The sequence below is a fragment of the Lissotriton vulgaris genome, chromosome 7 (assembly GCF_964263255.1).
Source record: "Lissotriton vulgaris chromosome 7, aLisVul1.2, whole genome shotgun sequence".
Lineage (NCBI taxonomy): Eukaryota > Metazoa > Chordata > Amphibia > Caudata > Salamandridae > Lissotriton > Lissotriton vulgaris.
The window spans coordinates 993,355,699-993,379,550 of record NC_141695.1 but is presented as its reverse complement, the minus strand read 5'-3'; the positions used below and the strand labels follow the sequence as shown (position 1 = coordinate 993,379,550).

General features: G+C 43.3%; 1 protein-coding gene across 1 annotated transcript in view; it reads right to left on the bottom strand.

Annotated features, from left to right (window-relative positions):
* LOC147702831 (teneurin-2) overlaps positions 1-23,852 on the bottom strand; it is a 1,317,719-nt gene that overhangs the window by 860,588 nt on the left and 433,279 nt on the right. Inside the window, exon 3 of the mRNA XM_086931409.1 lies at positions 22,731-22,940. Within this exon, the coding sequence (XP_086787535.1) occupies positions 22,731-22,940 (210 nt within the window). The remainder of the gene's footprint in view (positions 1-22,730; positions 22,941-23,852) is intronic.

The window sequence follows — 23,852 nt, the reverse complement described above, 5'->3', positions numbered from 1 at the left end:
ACAGATTTAGGAACACAAGTTTAGTAGATACATCAAGATGGTGTAAAACAGGAAGTGTGCAGGCCAATGCAATTAGATTGCCGTCGCCTGAGGGTGCAAGACAATTAGATCTAGATTCATCAAAGCTTTAGTAGTAGAGAGTTCTCTGAGGCAGTAGTGACATCCTCCTGGCCAGATACTACAGCACAGAGATGAATAAGTTACATATTTTCACTGAAAAGGAATACATTGAACTAAAGAAACTAGAATGCTTTGGAAATCTGTCTGCGTGACTATGAATTAAGCTCCTGATCCTTCATCTCTTACAGTGCTCTTGACAACCAAGCTTTGCCCTCATTTAGAGGTTACTCAACTTTAAGCACTGTTTTGTCCAGTGGATTTCTGTGTTTTTATCATGTACCATCAACTGTTTATTTTACCCTTCTTATTATTTTACAACCAACCTCCACTGTGGACTGACTTTTTCCTTCTGTAGGAGGGTTGTCCCCAGGCCCAATTCGCCAGTGATGGCCAACTACTGCTGCTTCGGTATATAATTCTTTAATGACGCTTCACAGATCACTAGGTTGGACCTTCTGCGTGGTCCACAAACGTGGTTTTGGATCTCAAACCCGCAAAAGGGCCAACATATGTTCATGAAGCTAGCTTTGAGTATGCATTCCTTCCCAAGAAGATTGTGCTGGGCTCATAAACCCCAAGCCAGGATTAATAGATCTCAAGGAGAAGGGGAGTGGAAGGCTGCAAACCAAGCCTTGGGATCCATGAACCTTTAGAAAAATTGGCATTTTCTTCTTTTTTTTAATCATGAGTGCTTGTCATATTTTTTAATCATGAGTGTATGTCTCTCGGAACAACTTCCTATGTGCCCAGGGGTCAGAGTGTTATCATCCTATCCCCTCATATGCTTTTTCTTAGTTTTTTCCAGTTCGTGGAGAACTAGTCCCCACATCCTGTCGAGGTGACCACAACTTTTTTCTCCAGGTTGTAGCTAGTCAATCAGTTCTTTCCATGACCATGGACCTAGTTGTGGGATCATGGAGCCGAAAAAGACAACAGGAGTAAGATCCCTCATCCAATCAGATTTGAATATATTGTTTTGAATTTTGGGTTTATTGGAAGTATACAAAATGAATTTACAGACCTAGGGAAATTAACAGTCCAGATAGCTCTAAAATGTTCATACCCAGATCTGAAGGGTTTTTGAATGCTAATCGCTCAAAAAACTACTGTCCAAACCTTGTCAGAACCTTGGAACTCTATCCACCATGGCTAAAAACTATTATTTTAGGGGAGGGAGCTGCAGACCCCCTCCCAAAGCCTAAATGGGCCCCAGTGATCCCATACCCCGGGCCAAAGAATAATATTAGGAGAGGAAGGCATGTGGCCCCGTTCCCAAGCCTTAAGAGTCTGCAGGGATCCCGTCCTCTGGGGCCAAAAACAGTTCTTTTTTTGGGAGGCGGGGGGCATGTGAAACCGAGTCCTCAAGCTCAAATGAGCCAAAGGGGCCCGTGTCTCAGGGCCAACCACTCATATTAGGGGAGAAGGATGCTTGGCCCCCTAAAATAAGGCCATCATAAAACAACGGTGGGATATCATTGAACAAGAAGCAGATTTTGCTGGACTATTTCAGATCTACCTCTGTTTGCACATACCAGATCTAAAAATGTGAGAGAACTTCTGAAACCGAGTCACACCAACACATAATTGAGTTACAAAGGCATGAGGAAGTGTTATATCTGCAGACAGTGCTGTAATGTAATACTGGGAGATACGTTTACACCCCCCCGGACTGGTCAAAAAATAAAACTTTACCACACATCTGATTGTAATACAGAGGGGGTAATCTATGCCATCAAGTGCCCATGGGGGCTAGTATATGTAGGGAGAACCAGCCGTAAAATTAAGACACGGGTAGCGGAACACAAGAGCAGGATTCAAAATAAAAACACAAATTCCTCCTTGGTAACACATTGGATAAACGTAGCACATACCATTCCTCAGTTAAGATTCACGGTTCTAGAACGCATTTTTATGACTTCAGTGACAGATTTCAACACTGCTTTAGCACGTAGGGAATCACATTGATTAAGTATCTAGGTACAGTGATTCCCGGGGGGTTAAATGATCACTATGAATTACTGTGTTTTCTATAATGCATTTTACTGTACAGGATTTGCACTTGTTGCTCTTCAGTATCTTCAGTTTGTCTTGAGTTGCATTTATGGCATGCATTACTGTGCAGCACGAGACATGGGGTTCCATTCATATTGCATTTTTTTGTTTTTTGTTTTATATAACACACAGTCATCCACGCATAAATGAGGTAGAAGCTCTTTTCCACACACTGATTGAGAAATATTGTTTCTTAAATGTTGTCTAGAAGGTTTTAGACACCGTGTTATTGTTGGTTCACGAGTTATGGTTGATTGTGCATGATTAACATTGCGGGGTAACTCTGTTTAATATCGTAATTTGCATTTGTATGCACGGGTTGGTTTCAATAACGTTTAGTTTAGATAGCCACGTTAGCGTCTGTTTTCCATTTCATTGAGCTCTGCCCTTTAACCCGTTCAGCGCGGCGCAAATTCCTGCGCTGTGCAGAATGTTCCATTGGGCTTATGGAACCATGACGGAACGGTTCCGTCATGAGCACAGGCCAACCGACGCTCATGACAGAACCGTTCCGTCATGAGCATGGAAAGGGTTAAAAATAATAGCAACGTCGGAATACGTCACAAGCGTACTTCACATACACTAAAGGCGTCTTTTGGTGAATACGGAAGTCGGCTGATGTTTCTCACAAACGGTGAGTGTTGGAGGTTGTTTCAGGAGATTACCTTTTGATTCGCCTGACACTCCCCCACACTGGTCGTGCCCCGCGCTCGGGGCCTCCTAATTTTCCCCACCCACCATCCCTGGAACAAAGCTGTGTTGTGCATTATGTACACCTGTTTTGTTATTAATCAAGTGTTTCCCTTTAGGATGTATAATTGAAGCATAAATGTTGGTTAGAATGTTTGATGTAGACTGTATTTGTGTATATCTCTCGTGAACTAAGTATTGGCTTCCCGTTTTGGGGAGAAGTGTTAAAATGTAATTATTAATGTTTGCTGTTTTGTATAGGCCTTTTTTCCCATAGTAGCTTGATGATGGTATGTCATGACATGTTGTTGTAGATAGTGTAGCTGTCCTTTAGTTCCTTTTTACCACAGGTCGTCGTATTTATTAGGGTATTGGACATGCTGAGGTTCCGTGACAATTGTAAGTGGTGTTTCCAACTCGCACGAATATGGTCGAGTCTGGTATCTACGAACCGCAAATGACGAGTTTAGCAAGTGTGCGCAGTTTCGCTGTGCTAACTTAAACCGTTCGTTTGTTACGTGGGCTTTTCATCTGTACCCACGGGTTCCATCTTAGATACGGCATCCATTTTGTCTCTTGCCCTCAAGTAGTCAGCGAACGGACGCTGTCCGCTTCGCGACCCTGGGACTCCCAAGATATTTGCGGAAGACACATGTCCTTTGAAAGTGTCTTTATGACGAGGGGGTTGCTACTGTAAGGCAGGTGGCGCCGCTCGAGGCTCATCTTGCCGCACGGACTTATTGTCTCAGCCGTGCATCTCATTAGGCACGTCCCTTTGATGCCTGTATCTCGTGCTCCCGACACCTCCCCTTTTTACACCCTTTCCGATCTCCCCACTGTCTCCGTCTTCCTCTGCACCTGTCTTCGTTCCTGTTTCGATCTACTTGATTGCTGAATGGAATTTGCTAATGGTGGGAAGATGGGTTTTTACAGTTGGGAACCGCCAAATGTTTCCGCACTTATGTTCCGGACCTTATGTGTTTCAAAGCGACCAAAACGACCCCTCTGGGAGCTAGATGTGGGAACTGAGTTGTAAACCTTTGTGTTCAATGTTAGCCTATGGGTAAAAACTGTATAAAAGGAGCGATCCACATAACCAATTTGAAGCAGTCTCCCCGAACTACACTCGATGTACTTCCTGTGACTTCTGTGTTCCCTGCAGTAAATAAACCTTGACTCTTTGACGCCGAAGGAAGTGTCCCGTGTCTCTGTGACTTGTACGCCGGAACAGGTTACCCACGAAGGTTTCAGGTGTTGTGCCCTGGCACCGCTGGGTCCAAAAGAACCCAGTCCTTCAGTTGGCGCCCAACGTGGGGCTGCATCAGTGGTACCGGTCCAAGCCCGACGATCGTGAGGAACTTCGTGTGAAATCTCCGAGGGAAGGTGCACCCCGCTTCATCGATCCTGTTGTCGAAATAAGTGGCCCGAAGACTTTTCCCGCGAAGATTCCCGCCTCCTGACGGCTGCGACGGACTGCTGCCCTGACTGTAGACCTGTTTTGGCGCCTGGCGTAGACCTTGGTATAGCGAGACGATTGACGGGCCTTCCTGAGGACGCCATTGATCTTTGAGTTAAGTATTTGTGGGTCGCTCCCAGAATCCTTGGTTGTAAACACTTTAGCGAGTGTTTTTGTTGTAGACACTTCAGCGAGTGTCTTTGTTGTAAACACTAGTGGCTTTGTTGTACACGCTGTGTGAGTGTTTTTGTCGGTGACACTTTGCTAGCGTACTTTGTTGTTGTACTTGTTTGACGACTGCAGCCGCCAAAGACCGAGGGTTTTTGTTCTTGCTGGGACTTGGTAAATCCCGTAACCCTTGAAGTTTGTGAAACTCGGCTAGTGTGCAAGATGCCTGGTCGCAGTACTTTGTTCAGTTGTTGTAGACCTTGTGGTGCGGATTCCCTGCTGGAGGACTCGTGTCCGATACCTCCGGTTGGAACTCCTACTTATGACTTATATAGCAAACATGGGCTAGGCCCGATTGCTTTTAACGATTATTGGATAAAATATACAAAGAAAGACGGCGATCTTCGTTGGCCACCTCACGGTAGCTTCGAAGCGTCGATCTTAGATAATTTAGAAATAAAGTTGTTCGAACGCAAATCTAGGCCGGCCATGTTTGATGCCTTTCGGTTGTGGCGCAAAGAAGCCCGACAGAAAGAGATCAGACAGAATAAACGTGGTGAGCGAGATAATGTTGCTACCATTGTGAAGAAAGCTGAGCAGTTTCAGCGTGATAAGGAGGATAAGGATAAGGAAGTGTTTGAGAGGTTGCAACGTATGACCATAGATAAATGTTATCCTGCTTTACCTACGGAGTCGGATAAGAAGGAAGAGGCAGTTGAGGATCCTTTAATGTCCTATCTTATGAAGTCGCCACCTCCGTACGTACAGGGTACCGCAGCTCCTGTGGTCCCTGCCGTACCTGTTCTTCCACCTGTTATTCCTCCACCCGTTCCTCAACCTGCACCCGCTCTTCCGACTGTTCCTGCTCCTGTGCCTGTTTCTATTCCTACTGCTCCTCCGCTTCCACATACTCCAACTCACGCTACTGCTCCTGTGTTGTTAACCCCTGTTGTTGCTAACGTTTCTACTCCTCCTCTTGTTAGTCCTGTGTCTTACTCTTGTCCCTCTACTCGTAACCGTAGTTCTCCCATTGCGACAAATTTTTTTCAGTCGCTCGGACCTGTTTTTGGGTCCGCTGGTTCTGATGGTCCACCACAGAGACGTAGTCAGCTTCCTGGTAATAGGGAACGCGCTGCGCTATACAATATGGCGATGGGTTGGATGGACAATCCGCAAAGAAATCCACCCCGAGTCGTTCTTGAAACATTTAGTCAATTCAACATCCCGACTCAGAGATATGTGTTTGACGAAATGTGTAAAGTCCTACATGATCAGATAGCGGCTGTCGCGCCTGACGAGGTGCTGACCGCCCTGTCTAATCTTCGGCTTCAGTTCGCAACTGGACTGATAGTCGATACTAATGTCCGACGAGCTATTGAGCAGTTGCTGTCTTATCGCCTTGCTCCTATTCCTCACGCACTGTTTGTTGAGGATCTTGAACGCCAACAAGCTGAGTCTGGCCAATACCCTATGCGTGAAGTTCCGCCGGTTTGGGTACCTGCTGATAATACTGATGTTAATAACATCATAGCGGCACATTTCCAGAGAGTATGGATACATCTCCCATGGAAACGATCGGAAGTGCTTCAGGTGAAACAAACTTTGCCTGATCCTCGCAAAAATCCTGCGGGGTATTACAAAGAATTATCGCAGCTTGTGGATGCTACGGTAATGAATCTTGCTGATATTGACATGTTGTTTGGCAACGTCGTACCGCAGCCGGTATGGGCCAAGATTCGTCATCAAGATCACACAAATGAATTAGGTGGTGATTGGGCTGCCATTACAGCGGCAGACGCTGGACAAGTGGCTGCTGCTAAACCCGATCAGTTGATTGCACTTCTTCCCCAGCGAATCATTACATTAATGAAAACGCTTATGCCAGCTATGAGGGTAAATTGGGACAAGTTGTCAGCCTGTAGGCAGAAGAAAGATGAGAGTGTTTCAGACTTCTTTACGAGGTTTGAGGAAACATTTGTTGATCATAGTGGACAGGATATGGGTACTGAGGGTGGACAACGGTTGTTTGTGGATAAATTTGTATCGAACTTATTGCCCGATTTGTGCAATAAATTGAAGAATTCAGAGAGTGCGTGGGCCGTTTCTACCTCAGCTCAGATTCTGGCTACGGCACAATACTATGAAAATAGGGAGAAAGAAGAAAATGACCGAGCTGATAAAAAGACAAAAGAGCTGAAAACTAAAGTGTTGTTACAACAAGCATACCCGCCGCGTTCTAATCAGAATGCGTCTCAGCAGAATAGATCACAGTCGCAATCGAATCGATCGCAGTTGCGTAATGATTCCTCTTTCAACAGATCTTCGTTGGGGTACAATCAATGTGCTTATTGTAGACAGGAGGGACACATTAAATTTGATTGTCCTGCTTTAAATGATCGTAATAGTGGTAATTCGTCTAGAGGAGGCCGTGGTGGTTCACAGAATGCATCACGTGGTAGAGGTCGTGGTGCTCAGAACGACCGTTCTGATAACTCGTCAAATTCTAATAATTGTTTCGACCAACGTGGATCATCGCAAGGACGATCTGCGCAGTACAATGTAGACGATTATTACGTCGATCAGGGAACTGACGACAGTAATTACTAGGACAGCCGAAGACAAGGAGAGGGAGTGGTATCAGTTCCGGTTGATCAGAGAGGGCCTTACGTCGTAGTTGCTACATCGGGCGTCGTTGAGCCTTTTCTGTTGGACACTGGTGCAGCGAAAAGTTCCATTATGCATTCGAAACTCCCTGGCGCACCTTTGTCTGGCTTAACAAATGTATCCGTTGGATTCTCTGGCGCCCCCGTTAGCAATCCAGTTTCACGCCCTTTGCCCCTTAAAATTGGGCCTCGTGAGCTCGAAGCTCCGTTGATTTTAACCACTGGTTGTGGTGAAAATCTTTTGGGTCTGGATTTGCTTAAACGTTTGTATGCAACTTTGTATTGTTCTCCTGCGGGTGTAAAGCTTACGTTTGGGGAGAAAGTAGTCTCTCCTATGTATTTGTCTCTCGATAAGCTTCCACCGGAATTGGATTCTCTTCCTGCGTCTTTGTGGGCGACGGGTCCAAATGATGTGGGCCTACTTGATATCTCCCCTTATGTTGTTCAGTTGAAATCGAATGTGCGATTGCCGCGTATTCCCCAATATCGTATCTCCCTTGATGGTGAGCGAGCTTTGTTAGCGATCATCTATGATTTGATCGAGAAAGATGTTATTGAGGAGACTCGGGGAAACGTGTGCAATAGCCCTGTACTGCCCATTCTTAAACGTACTGATCCTACCAAACCGCCTGTTTATCGTTTTGTTATCGATTTACGGGAGGTGAATAAAATTGTGGTTCCTCAATTCCCTGTTGTGCCTGACATCACGGCGCTACTGACTCTGATTCCAGCTACTGCATCATGGTTTTCGGTGATTGACTTGAAAAATGCCTTTTTCAGCATCCCGATCGCCGAAGAGAGCAGGGACCTTTTCGGTTTCTCTCTTGGTGGACGTAGCTTCCGGTTCAAACGCGCTCCTCAGGGCTACTGTGAAAGTCCGTCTATTTACAGTCAAGCCTTGAAGGGTCAACTGGATGCGTTTAGGTTGCCGGTTGGTGCGGCCTTAATTCAATATGTCGACGACTTATTGGTGGCTGCTGATACTCAGGACATTTGCAAAATTGCTACGGTGTCATTGCTGCAACATCTCTGTGAGTTGAATCACAAGGTGTCACCTTCTAAACTCCAATATTGTTGTCAAGAAGTAACCTATCTAGGTCACTTATTGTCAAAGGAGGGAAGGAGATTGACCCCAGAGAGAATTGCAGCGATTACGCGAATGGCTGTGCCACAAACCCAAAGAGATGTACGTGCCTTTTTAGGTATTACGTCGTACTGCAGGCAGTGGATTCCTAATTTTTCATTGCTAGCGAAACCATTGGTGGCTCTTACGTGCAAGGATGTTTCAACTCCTTTACCATGGACGGAAGAATGTCAGAAAAGTTTTTCTGAATTACGTGATTCATTGTGTTCGGCTCCTGTGTTAGGTACCCCTGATTACAGCAAACCGTTCACGTTATATGTTCATGAGAGAGAAGGCTGTGCGTTGAGTGTCTTAACGCAACCTTTTGGTGGTAAGCAACGTCCATGTGCATATTTTTCCTCGACCTTAGACCCGGTAGCTAGAGCATTGCCGAGTTGTTTGAGAGCAACTGCGGCAGCTGCGGTCTCCATCCGACAATCAGCGGGATTGGTCATGGATAATATGCTTACGGTGATGGTTCCGCATGCAGTCGACACTCTTTTGAATCGAACGAAAACTCAGCACTTGACGAGTGCGAGGTTGTCTGGGTACGAATTGACGCTTTTGGCAAGCCACATTCAAATAAAACGTTGTAATGTCCTAAATCCGGCAACTTTGTTACCAATTAGTGCAGAGTCAGATCAAGTAACAGAACATGACTGCTACTTGCGTACAGAAGAGGAAACAAAAGGTCGAGTGGACCTTAAAAACACCCCATTGGAAGACCCTGACGGCACCCTGTATGTGGATGGGTCATGTTTTAAATTGCCGAATGGTGATGTGACTACTGCTTATGCTGTTGTGACGTTGAATACTGTTGTTGAGACTGCGAGATTGAATCAGAATTCTGCCCAAGCTGCAGAGCTGATTGCTCTTACTAGAGCATGTGTATTAGCGAAAGGGAAACGTGTGAATGTGTACACCGATAGCCAGTACGCTTTCGGTGTAGCGCATAGCTTTGGACGATTGTGGCGAGAGCGTGGTTTCTTGACGTCACACGGCACGAAAATACAGCATGGCCAGCTTGTGAATGATCTTTTGGATGCATTGACTTTGCCTGCTCAAGTTGCGATTGTTAAGTGTAGTGCGCATCGTAAAGTAACGGATGATGTTGGTCGTGGTAATGCGTTTGCAGATGAGATTGCTAAGGAGACTGCCCGGAACCTTAGCACTCGAATGTATGTGACGAGTTCGGTTAGGTGGCCTACAGAATCGAGTATGTGTGAGAATACTATAGAGAGCGTGAAAGCAATTCAGAATGAGGCCACCGAGACGGAGAAGATGAAGTGGAAAGAAAGTACGGGAAAGTTGGATGTGAATGGTTGTTGGATTGATTTGTCGGATCAGAAAAGATGGATGTTGCCTGATGCGTATGTGCTGGCCGTTGTGACAATGGCACATGGGTTAGCACATATCAGCGCGAAAGGCATTTGCAAGTTGTTGTCGCCTGTGTGGAAGAATGATGCCATTACAAAGTGTGCTGAACGTCTGGTGAAGAATTGTATGGTGTGTATAATGTACAATCCTGGCAAAGGAACCCCAACTCCCCCTGGCAGTTTTGCTCCTCCTTCGTATCCCTTTGAGGTGATTCAATTGGACTTCATCCATATGGAGCGATGCAATAACTTGAAATATGTTTTGGTTGTGGTTTGCGCATTCTCCCGATGGATCGAGGCCTATCCCCTCAAAGACAATACTGCTTTGTCTACTGCGAAAATCCTACTGAAGGAATACTTTCCTCGGTATGGAATGCCTAGAGTCGTGTGGTCAGATAACGGAAGTGAGTTCGTTGGAAGTGTGATGAAGAATGTGTGTAAGGGCCTTGGAATTAATCAGAAATTCCATAGCGCCAATCATCCCCAGTCAGCTGGATTGGTTGAAGGGTACAATGGTACCCTTAAACTAAAGCTAGCGAAGATTCAGGCTACGACTGGACTTTCGTGGCCTGACGCTTTGCCTCTAGCATTACTGTCAACTAGGGCGATTGTACACTCCCGAATAGGGCTTAGTCCCTATGAAATAGTGTTCGGCCGTCCTGCGAATGTGTGGGGGGTTCCTAGGCCAGGTATATTCGTTGATCTTGAGTATCCGATGTTGATTGACTACTTACATGACTTGACTGCTAAACTGAGGTTAATTCATCAACAGGTTTACGACGCCTTGCCGACGCAGACGGAGGGTCCAGGCCACCAGCTCCAACCCGGTGATTGGGTTGTCACCCGTAACTTCTCACGCAAGAAGAATCTGGACCCCCGTTTTGTTGGACCTCACCAGGTGCTCCTGGCCACGAGGACTGCCGTTCGTCTTGAGGGGCGGAAGAATTGGGTACATGCTACCCATTGTAAACGAGTCCCTATTCCTTTGCCGGCAGACCCGTGGGTGAGGAAAGGCATTGCGTCAACAGAAGCAGAGACATTGCCGGCGTTTGTACCTTTTAGCGACGCACAGCTTGTTGGTGAACACTCAGCGCAGCAGAAAGCCACTGTTGAAACATTGTCAGCAAAAGACTCAAGACCAAATCAACAAACTGATCAACAGGACGCTGCCTCTTCAACGGATCCTTTGTTCGACGAGCAGACACGTCCCGGGAAACATCGATATTCTTTGCGTTCTCGCATTAAGGACTAATAAAATTTCTTGCTTTGCTGAAATTAATAGCTGCAATATCCTCGTGTCCCCTGATCAACTTTGAACATTTCGTATCATTGAAACTTGTTTGTATATATATTAAGCTTCTTCCTTGAATCTTTTTCCTTCCACAGCTGAATTATTGTGCTAAATAAATACATATTGTGTATTGAGGGCCGTAGGGCCGCGCGCGTACTTCCTTCTGGACAGTAGGTCTTGACGCTAGGTTAAAGGCCGTCGGTTCCTAGGAACTCCTGGGAATTGACCATTGCTGCACAGAACGAAGTGCGTCAAGAAACGTTGCGGACGGTCATAGGGAAATGGCATTTTCGAAGCTGAACGATTTGGAAGGAGCTCAGGCGTATAGAGTCAAACTGCAGAAACTCAGTCGTACTAAATGTTTTGTATTCCAATTGTTTGTATTGTTCTTAACTGCTTCTGCATTCTTGGCGGGTGGGGTGTATTACGCTATGTCTTACTTTTTACTTCCTACCCCTACTCCTACTCCTTACCCTAATCTTACTCTTACTGCTACTACTGCTTCTCCCCATTCCTTTCACATTTTACCGGAACACGAACAGGCTAGACGTGTAGAATTCCGCAACAATTCCTTTATCCAGCTCCTCCATCAGCATCAGTTAGTGGTTAACACTACTAATTGTTGGGTGTGTGGGTTGATGCCACATACTACGGGTAAGGGAATTCCATATCTGGTGTTACCATATAGTTCCCAAGGGTCAGCTCGAGCATTCCAAACAATGCTTCGAAGCGCACTAGGTTTCCACCCCACTCCAGAACAACGTTCCCCCAAACCTGGTCCTACCTCGTACCAGTGGGTGCTATCGATGGCAATAGAGGATATGGAAGATGAGATCCATGATGCTTTTCTCATCCCTAAGGAAGAGGTACAAGCCTATAGGGTCCTGAGTAGAGGGGAATATAGTATGTTCGCTAATGAAAAGCAGCTTAAAAGCTCGCCTCCAATATGGGTCGTACCCCACACTGGCAATCTTTGTCTTGTGGGTCGTGGTTCGCAAGCCTCACTTGGAGTAAGTGCTTGCATTGAAAGTTACGTTCTGCCAATGTCCCCGACCCCTGTGTTTCTGGCTGCCAAGGGTACGTACTTCATCTGTCATGATCGTGCATATACATGGTTGCCCTCAGACTTCATGGGCTCATGTTTTGTTGCAAATCTGTTGCCTCCGACGTTCACTGTAGATGCCGATTACCATAAGACTAGAGTTGTACGAGGCGTAATTAGCGAAGAGGATACTGCCGGTCAAGAGGCAGGAGACTTTTTCAAGGGTTTCCTCCCGTTTTGGGGACCTATGGTTAATAGTAGGAACCTGAGACATTTGACTCGAGTGGTAGAATCGACAGCTAATGTTACTGCCAGTGCCCTTGGTAATATCACCACAGAACTTCAGGCGGAGAGACTTATGACGTTACAAAACCGTATGGTTTTAGATGTCGTCTTGGCAGATCGCGGTGGGGTATGTAAAGTGATCCATTCGAGCTGTTGCATTTTCATACCTGATAATGCTCCTACTGTCTATCAAGCCATCTCGAAGTTGCATAAGATCTCCGAATCCATACACGTGGATGTAGGGGATTGGACGCTACTTGGTTGGTTTTGGGGCCTGATGTCGACATGGGGTTGGAAGATTCTGATGATCATCGGAGTTGTGGTAGTGTTCCTGTTCACGTGTTGCCTTTGTGTGCAGTGTGGTCCTGCCTTATGTGGCCTCTGTGCTACAACGTGTATGAGACAACCACCTGTTACCAAGGGGACTCGGTTGGACAAGGCTATGCTACAACGACACCTTGATGGTCTGATGAACATCGAATATGATTCCGACTAGTGCTTGCCTACATGAGGGCAAAAGGAGCGTCTGAGGTTCCGTGACAATTGTAAGTGGTGTTTCCAACTCGCACGAATATGGTCGAGTCTGGTATCTACGAACCGCAAATGACGAGTTTAGCAAGTGTGCGCAGTTTCGCTGTGCTAACTTAAACCGTTCGTTTGTTACGTGGGCTTTTCATCTGTACCCACGGGTTCCATCTTAGATACGGCATCCATTTTGTCTCTTGCCCTCAAGTAGTCAGCGAACGGACGCTGTCCGCTTCGCGACCCTGGGACTCCCAAGATATTTGCGGAAGACACATGTCCTTTGAAAGTGTCTTTATGACGAGGGGGTTGCTACTGTAAGGCAGGTGGCGCCGCTCGAGGCTCATCTTGCCGCACGGACTTATTGTCTCAGCCGTGCATCTCATTAGGCACGTCCCTTTGATGCCTGTATCTCGTGCTCCCGACACCTCCCCTTTTTACACCCTTTCCGATCTCCCCACTGTCTCCGTCTTCCTCTGCACCTGTCTTCGTTCCTGTTTCGATCTACTTGATTGCTGAATGGAATTTGCTAATGGTGGGAAGATGGGTTTTTACAGTTGGGAACCGCCAAATGTTTCCGCACTTATGTTCCGGACCTTATGTGTTTCAAAGCGACCAAAACGACCCCTCTGGGAGCTAGATGTGGGAACTGAGTTGTAAACCTTTGTGTTCAATGTTAGCCTATGGGTAAAAACTGTATAAAAGGAGCGATCCACATAACCAATTTGAAGCAGTCTCCCCGAACTACACTCGATGTACTTCCTGTGACTTCTGTGTTCCCTGCAGTAAATAAACCTTGACTCTTTGACGCCGAAGGAAGTGTCCCGTGTCTCTGTGACTTGTACGCCGGAACAGGTTACCCACGAAGGTTTCAGGTGTTGTGCCCTGGCACCGCTGGGTCCAAAAGAACCCAGTCCTTCAATGCGGTAAGGTCATGACCGGTGAGCAGCTATTTTAAGGTCTAAGGGGGCTGCATCATCCTTTGGAGGTGTCCGCCCAGGGGGAGGAGGGGTCACTGGCCCCTCCTAGAACTTCAGGGGCAGCTGGTAACGCAGGTTAGGGCCCTCCTTCACTGGTTAAATGGAGTTCATGGGGTGGACCGAGTAATTAACAGGCTCGGCTGCATGGGTGGACCGAGTAATTAACGGGCTCGGCTGGGTGGACCGAGTAATTAACGGGCTCGGCTGCATGGGTGGACCAAGTAATTAACGGGCTCGGCCTCAGGGGTGGACCAGATAATTAACGGGCCCGGCTGTGCATGCGCACCTGCGTAAGGGCGCAGCTTGTAAGACCTGACACCGGTTAGCGACCTTGCCATATCGCCATTAATGTTAGTATGCAAAACATTTCAGATGAGGATGTTAGATTTGGTTAGGAAACAAGCTGTATTAGAATCTTGTTAAGGCTAGCCGATCACAATTGTCGATATGAATGTATCTAAATGTTTCTGAATATTTTTGCATAAAAATTGTATATTTTGTTTAACAATTTTATTATTTTGTATCTTAATAAATAGGGCCGGGGGTCTTGCGACCCCCCGCCTTCCAAAGACAAATCCTGTTCCGTTTCCTTGTGTTCTGGGTTGATGTGGGTATACAGGGAGAAGGGCGGTAGCCGTCACTGACCATGTCCTATTAGTGATTTGTCATGATGTTAAACTTGTTTCTCAAGGAAAATTCATTCATTTTTTGTTGTAGTTTCGAAGGAGGACATCAAGATATAATCACTGATTACTATTGTTTATTATACTTCCCCTAATGAAGGGTTTAGTATTAACCCGAAATGCATTGGGATTGATTTTCTGATTTTTGATTTTGTAAATAGGAAATATACTGACTTTTTGTTGACTTGCATTACATAAATGTATAATGCTTATGATCATTACAAATATGGTTTGAACTCATGAGAGTGACATTAAATTTGTATTGAGTTGTTCACTGAATTCGAATTAAAAATGATTCTTGTTCATCAAATACACACAAAAATGTTCTTATTCAAATATTTGAAGTGTGTTTACATCTGCAGAGACAGCATTGTCTTTAGCTGTGCTTCACGTAGGTTGTGGTTTTCCACGTCCTTGGTTTCACATTGGCCCCTCCTACCTGACACTTAAGAGGCCCTGGTACCTCATCCCCCGGACATATAGTGGAGTGGTTTAATCTGGAGTGGTGTAGAGTGGGGTGAGGTACAGTATAGTGGCAAACAGTGGCATAGCGTGGAATACAGTGTTGAACATTGTTGAGGGATATAGTGTAGTGGCGTACAGTGGGATCACATAGAGTGGAGTGTCACAGGGTAAAGTGGTATATAGTAGAGTGGCGAAGAGTACAGTAAGGTACAGAGTAGTGGTTTACAGTGGAAAAGAGTAGACTGGAGTGGTGCAGAGTGGATTAGCATACACTGGAGTAGCATAGAGTGGAGTAGAAGGGAATACTATATAGTGGCGTGTTGCAGAGTGGAGAAGCATAGAGTATAGTGGGGTATACAGCTGTGGTGCACAGTGCAATAGTATACAATGGAGTGGTGTGCAGTGGAGTGGCATAGAGTGGAACAGCATAGAGTTTAGTAGGATACAGTGGAGTGCCTTAGAAGGATGTGGCCAACAGTGGAGTAGTGTACAGTGAAGTGGTGAAAGTTGAATAATGTTGAGTGTAGTGGCGTACAGCGGAGTGATCTAGAGTGGAGTGACATAAAGTGGAATAGCATAGAGTTCAGTATTGTACGGTGGAGTTGTGTACAGTCGGATAACATAGATTGGAGTAGTGTAGAGTGGAGGGGCACACAGTGGAGTGGCGCAGACTAGAGTGTTGTGGAATGGAGGAGCGTAGATTGTCATAGCATTCACTGGAGTGGTGTAGAGTGGAGTGGGGTAAAGTGGAGTGGCGCACAGTTGATTAGCATAGAGTGAAGTGGCGTATAGTGGAGTGACAGAGTATAGTTGCATATATTATAATAGCGTAGAGTGGATTGGCATAGAGTGGAGTGTGGTACTTGAAAGAGATGTAGCATGAAAGTGAGTGAACGGATGTAGATGTAATGTGTCAGGACTATAGATCATGAGGAGTAAATTGTAATTTTTGGTAGCATGTGCATAGTGTAAGTAGTGCTAAACTTATAAGTGTTAAAATACTCATTTATATATTTATATATATATATATATATATATATATAAATGTATATATTACCTACTGGCAGTCGCCAGTAGGTATATATAGTTAGGATTTTTTCTCTATGGGACTTTTGAAAATTCTATGTCTAATAACTTTGGCGTTTGTGGATGGAATCGGCTGAAATTTTCAGGAAAATGGCACATTTTGTTTCTGAGCAGCCCCTTAAAATTTGGGGGGTTTCGTTAAGGGGGGGCCGAGAAAAAAGGGGGGTCACAAAACGCGTTTTTCCCATTCATTTTTCCATAGGGCGTTTGGCCTCACTTTTAGCTCGAACGGCTGAATGGATTTGCACGAAACTTGGCAAAATTGTAGGGACTGTTAGCCCGATGTGCCTTTGCTGGGTCTCAATATATGTGCTCCAGTGGATTTTGAGAAATTAACGTTTTTAAAAAATTTTATATCTGTGACAGCGTCCTGGATAGCGCACCAGTTCGCGTACTTTTCGCGTAACGGAGCTTTGCGAAGTGAAGCTGATTGGCTCTCCGGTGTCTGTCAACATTCTAAACAGTCCGTAGCGGCCGCCATCTTGTCTCTCGGTAGGATCGAGAGACAAGAGGAGGCCAAAACGGAGGGGGAAATGAAGGAAAGGGGGCAAGGTAGACCCCGTCTGACCCCCTAGGATTGATGAGGGGGATATTAAAGTGCCCCTCGGGGCCAAAAAAAAAAAAAAATTGTTTTTTTGTTGTAGAGGCGCAAATCGGTACGTGAACCGGGCAGCTAACCAGGCAGCTAACCGGCAGCGTAACGGGAGTCTGAGGAGAAGCTGATTGGCTGTCAACATTGTAAACAGTCCGGAGCGGCCGCCATTTTGTCTCTCGGTAGGATCGAGAGACAAGAGGAGGCCAAATCGAAGGGGGAAATGAAGGAAAGGGGGAAAGGTAGACTCCTTCTGACCCCCTAGGATTGATGAGGGGGATATTAAAGTGCCCCGCGGGTCCCAAAAAAAAAAAAAAAAGTTTTTTTCGTGGGGTGCGCCCGGTTCGCGTACCGGAAAGCGGTCTGGGGAGCGTACTATAAGGAAACAAGAATGATTGACTTTTAGCTTATTGTATGTTTATTGATTGTTCGTTTTGTTTTTTCTTTGTTTTTTTTTATTTACGTAGCTACATGTAGGTACCAATGCAGAGTCTATAATTTAATAAACGCCGTCTCCTTTGTAAATATCTTGCCTGTTGTTATAGAAGTTATTGTGGTATATGGAATTCATACCATAGTCTGTCTGGAAAGCCGAAACAACATGGTGGCAGGAGATGATAAAGAGATGTTAAATACACATTGGGGATTATATAGTGGGAGAAAGGAAGTAACTATGAACAAAGCTAGTATGTAACACCAAAAAGTTGCACAGTATATTTAAAGTCTGATTTCAAGTTATAATACATTTGCTACTAGTTTTCAATATACATATAAAAATAAATAATGTGTCAAACAATTTTTGAATTAAGAAATAAAAATTTATTTTTCAGATTACGTTTCGCGCCTTGGTTCCAGAACGCTTCCGGCTGCGCTAATGCAGAACGTCTTAAGGGACATTACGTAGTAACGCGATATGTTGCGTTTACGGGACGCATCGCGATGTGCCTTTCTAACGCGGTATTTGCACTAACGGAACGTTTACCGTTTCGCTGATCGGCAGCGAAACAAGAAAAAATAATTTAAACTATAATATAAATTGAATTTGAAAAATATAAAATATATTTGTGAATTAGAATAAGAACATATGTTACAGCTATAGATATTTGCTATTAAAAAACCATTGAAATTCACTGAAAAAACCATAGGTTATAGACCATATATAGTTAGGAATTAGCATTTACAAAACCTCGAAAATTCACTGAAAAAACCATAGGTTATAGACCATATATAGTTAGGGATTAGCATTTACAAAACCTTATTTTACTCGCATAAAACCATTGAAATTCGCATATATAGTTAGTTGCGCTAACTATATATTGCGCACCCGCAATCCACTGCTGATGATGTCACATATTACATCATTCATGACATGGTCAGTGACATCACTGATGACATCACTGATGACATCTCAAATGACATCACTGATGATATCACTGATGACATGTCAAATGACATCACTGATGACATCACTGATGACATCTTAAATGACATCACTGATGACATCACTGATGACATCATTCATGTGATAATACGATGAAGCTCTTCAGACTCTAATATAACCTTAGATCCATTCAGTGTAAACAGACACTCACAGACTTTCACTCATCCATGGAGTTACTCACACACCTAGTCAGTCATGCAAAGTATCAATCACACCTCCATTTCCTCAACTATACAGTTATACACACCTTACTTATTCAAACATATACTAACACATATTTACTCTCTTATACAATCCCTGATACAAGTTCACAATGATCCACACAGCCACTCACACATTCACTGGCTCTTATACACAGTTATTTATATATGTCAACTCTCACATGTACTGTGTTTTACATATGTACTTACTTTGACATGGTAGCACTGAGATATCCATTCACTCACCAATACACTCATGCACACATTTAACCGCCCATACAGCTGTTTTCACATGCACTTTTGAACCCATACATCTAGTGAATCAACTGCTCACACATCTATGCACAAAGTCATACACCTCCCAGCCACCCACACACACACTCAGTCTCTCATACAAATACTTGGGAAACCAATCAATAACCCATATAGTTACTCATATAGCTACTGATCAACACATGCAGCAGTTTACAGAACAACAGACATAATGATGCACAAATTAAGACAGTTTAGTCACTAACCCATGCACTCAGTGAGACACATCTAATCACTCTCTCATACAGTCAGTCATGCACCTACTAAATCCTTCATCCAGACACTTATACATCCACTCATTCTTCAATATGTCAGACATATTTTAACTTTACAGAAACATACAGTCACTGGATGTTGTCATCAGTGATGTCATCAGTGATGTCATTTGAGATGTCATCAGTGATGTCACTGACCATGTCATGAAAGATGTAATATGTGACATCATCAGCAGTGGATTGCGGGTGCGCGATATATAGTTAGCGCAACTAACTATATATGCGGATTTCAATGGTTTTATGCGAGTAAAATAAGGTTTTGTAAATGCTAATCCCTAACTATATATGGTCTATAACCTATGGTTTTTTCAGTGAATTTTCAAGGTTTTGTAAATGCTAATTCCTAACTATATATGGTCTATAACCTATGTTTTTTTCAGTGAATATATATATATATATATATATATATATATATATATATATATATATATATATATATATATATATATATATTACCACAGCATACCATGGTAACTTCATGGATACCTAGGTACATGCTGATGCATGCTGATAACAAGGCAATATCTGATTAGCCGAAGGCTGTCTTTATAAAATGTAAATGGCAGCCAAGTAGTTTTCAGCACACTTTTGTTGCGTTTCACTGCGTTTCGTGGGTTAGACTTACATATAGATAAGTATTAGGTTTTATTATTGTTGCCTATTGCCACTTTATTTCCGTCATCTTGAAAATTTTAATTTTGATCAAAATCACAATTTTAGGATTGTGGAGAAAAAAATCGACAGCAAATTAAAGTACTAAGGGCTATTCAGAGGTATGAAAAACAGAAAAAAATATTTTGGTGGCTTCCACTTTGTGGCAGGAAAGACACTTCAGTTTCCAGAAATTGCAATGTTGATGAAATTCACGCTTTCTTCTCATTTTTTTAAATGACAAGGCTATGGTTGGAGAAAAACTAAATAGGATGTACAAGCAAATGCATTTGTCAGGCTAATATCAGGCCTTACAGCCAACGTTACCTGAATGGATAGATATCAAATGTTTGTGACACCCATCGCCTTTTCTTTATTTAGAAAATTTGAAGATCTAGGGCAAAATGTAAGTGTCCAATGAGCATGTCAAACTACTTCATTACATATATATTACCAAAGATGCTATGGAAAAAACAAGAATGAGGAGACCTTTAGTATCCCAATGCATTTATGTATTTTGGTACATGTGCAGTGGACATTGATATGTGTTTTCTGTGATCACAAAGAGAAAAGTAAAAGAAATTAATACAAATCATAGGAAAAAACAAAAGCACCAACATCTGGAAGAGCCAATGCTTTATTGTTTTTAATTCGGAGATTAAGCATGCCTATCTGTTTACATCTCTGCCTAGCCTGTTTGACAGGCTGGGGACGGATCTTAAAAAGAGTGCCTTTGTCTCTAATGGCCCTACCCTGGTTATGACCAGAAGACTAATTAAACTTTTCCCTGCGATGCCCAAATGACTTTACTTCATTCCCATGCTTTGACTAAGGCCTAAGGAGGAGATAATTGTGACCATGCCCTGCCACCTTGTTCAATCGTGGGAGGGTCGAGCAAAATTATATCGAGGCAGCTTATTTTTACTCATGTGTTTAACCCATACTGCCTAAGTGTGATGGTTTGGGGAGAATTATCTTTCAAACTTTCCCACATTCACCAAGCACGCTGGGGAAAAAATACATCCTTCTGCCTCACCTTTCCCAAGAGCGATGCGAGGGCTTTAAAGAAATCTTGGGACAAGAAGGGGAGTCAAGTTAGCAGCTGCTCCACTTTGAATCACTCTCACCTTGGCAAAGGATGATGGGGAAATTGTCCTCAACATCCTCAAACACAGAGGGTGGGGGTAGAAGTTGTTAACCCCTCCAACTTACCACAGGATGTCGGTGTATTTGCCTCCATATTTCCAAGGGCAAAAAGGGTATGCAATTTAAAAAAAGAAGTGGGTGTTATATAATCTACCAGTTTCTCTGGGAGCAACAGCATTGTGAATGTCACAGAGGAGTGGGTAAGCTTACTCCAAATCATGTCTGCTGTTCTAAATTAAGAACGGGCTACATGAGTCGTTGACAGCTGATCTGCTCCTCTGTGACTTGCAAAAACCAGTACATCATAAGAAAGTGTGTTAGCTTGCTCCCATTTTTTTATTCTGTGGGCAGCTGTGAACAGGGCAAAGGAGTGACCCGCTTCTTCTTGCCCTGTACACATATAACAGATCCTGTGCATCTATGTTTTGTTTCTCAACTCACGCACACATTTTCAGGAAATCTGTTTTGTGATCAACACAAATTTTATATTGAAAGGGTAATGAAGATACAGGCTTTACAATACTCATCGAGCCTTAAGAGAAAGTAAAAGAATCTACATGCTATTCAGCGAACTACCTACCAAGGAAGGTAGCTGGCAACATATAGTTTGCCCAAAGGTGTTTTCAGATATCTTTGGATTTTTGTGCCTCTCTCCGTACAATATTTGAGCTCTGGTGAAGAGTTGATTTCGGACAATAGGTACGTAGTAGCCAACATTTCTTCAAGGTGAGAAAAAATAAACGTGTCAGGAAGCAAAACCTGGGTTGAAAACTTGAAGAAAGGACTTGTGGCTATCATTTATGCTACCTCACATACATGAAATATTAACAGTGATGGTGATAGAGAAATATTTGATCCAAATAGTTCCACAAGTCATTGCTTCATAATAAAGATACCTCCTTTAGAGGAGACAAAGGGGATTTTTCTCCGTTTATCAGAAACCTCCTACACCCTTTGCACATGGAGTAGTGATCTAACAGCTACTGAATTTCTTGGTGCACTTATATAAAGAATATAAGAGCTGGTAATATATTTGATCAGGTTTATTTATATAGTTTGTTCCTCAATTATGCTTTAGAGTTAGTAGGATATTTTGCTCTGATAATAAGGTTCTACAGCAATGTAACTTAAAATTCTCTTTTTCATTAAAAAAAACTTAAGACTTTTACCTACACTATGCTAACAGAGAAAGAAAGAATCAATTTAGAATGAGGTAAGAATAAAGAACATATACCTCACTCACTAATTAAATGAAACAATTTCGTTGGAGCCTGTTTCAAAGAAACCCTAAGAACATACTTACCCAGCATATTTCTTCTTACCAGAAACCCTCATACTGAAAGCTTCTTAAAAACGAAGGATCTATTAAGGTGGATAGTGTGTTCTAGATGAACTGCATTATATATCACTGCCTTACATTTCCCAATGCTGGCGGCCACATCCTTCAATGTTTCAGAGATGAAGATTCTCACTTTTCTTGCATTTTTTTAGATAAACAGCTTTTCATAAAACATGTTGGACCTGGCTATTTCTGCAGGGTCACCCCAAAACCTTTTGTCTTCCTCCTCCCTTTTAACAAAACAGAACTATGCGAAAGATAAAAAAGTCATCAAAATAGAACTGGACACTTAAAGCACACACTTTGGATGCTTTGGCCTTCTATTAAAGGCAACTCTAATTTTACATAAGTGAGAAAAGTAACAGTCAAAAGCTGTCATTTGCAAGGTAACACAGACAAGTCCTTCGTCACTGGCCTATCAGCCACAAATGTTGAATGTCATAAAATTGCAAGACATTACCATCATACAAATTACTTATGGATATATCACTACCAGAAAATACTTTTATGAGGTCGAACACCTAATTATAATTCATAGTGGCAGCAATTCATTACTACTTTTGTTTGCAAAAAAGAAGTCACTCCAGAGAGGAATTAACTGAGAAAATTAGATTGATTGGTTATGGGCATAGACTTAAAATTCCAAACAATTTCTAAAAACTATATCTTTTTTAATTTTTTACTCTTTTCAAATGTTGTGCATCACAATGAACACTTGCATTATCTATTTGAAGGTATGCATAAATGCAGCCAAAAGTCCCCATATTCTTACCGGTGTTCGAAGTCTGTTGCTGTGCTGAACATGCTCTTAAGAGATAGGAGTTAGGAGAGAACTCTTCATCAGGGTTGGTGTCCATGATTTGATGTGAGTTATTGCTGTCTAGCAGTGGCATCTGGCAGCTAACTTGGGGAGGATTATGAGAACTAGGCAGCTGAGCAGACGGAAGAAGGCTTGAGGAGGATGTTGGTGGAAGGGGTCGACCTGGGAAAAAAAGAGTAAAAAAGGATCAAATGTCAGCAATACTAACTATACAAATATCTATGTATTGCTTTCATGAAATGAAAAATGCAAAGAGCCTCAAACTTTCCTTTTCTTTGTATTTGTTAAAACTTAAAATTGAATAAATATAAACATATGCTAAAATACAGCTGCACATAAAACTTAACGGCCCTGCTGGCAACTGCTATATTCTCATACTATATAAAAATCACACGGAATTGTTAAGCAAGAAAATGCCTACTTTCTAAAAGTGTCATTTTCAACCACACAATTTAAAAAACATCTTTACTAAAAGATGTGTTATTAAATTCCGAGTCCAGAGAGCCTAAACTTTATACCTATATCTTGTCCTAAAGGGAAGTTATACTTGTAAGATGTTCCAAAGTATCTCCCATTTTAGCCTATGGGGCAGATAGCCCTTCAATAGTGAAAAATGAAATTGCCAGTATGACACTACCAGGACATGTCTCACACATCAGTACATGTCCTACCTTTCCCATATACTGCACCCTGCCCATGGGGTACCTTGGGCCTACCTGAGGGGTGCCTTACCTGTAAGAAAAGGGAAGGATAGGGCCTGGCAAGTGGGTACACTTGCCAGGTCACCCACTTGACAGGCAGACATGGCAGCTTAAACCCCTGCATGCAGGCACTGTAGTGTCAGGTCTGAGATACCTTTGCAGGGCTACTCATGTGAGTTTTACTATCAGTGCTGCAGGCACATTAATAGAATTTGATTTACAGGTCCTGGCACACTTAGTGCCCTTTACAAGGGGCTTACTAGTAAATCAAATATGTCAATCATGGAAAACTAATCACAATACTAAGTCATACAGGGAGCACTTGCCCTTTGACACTGATCAGCTGTGGCAAAGTGCCCAAAGCATCTAAGCC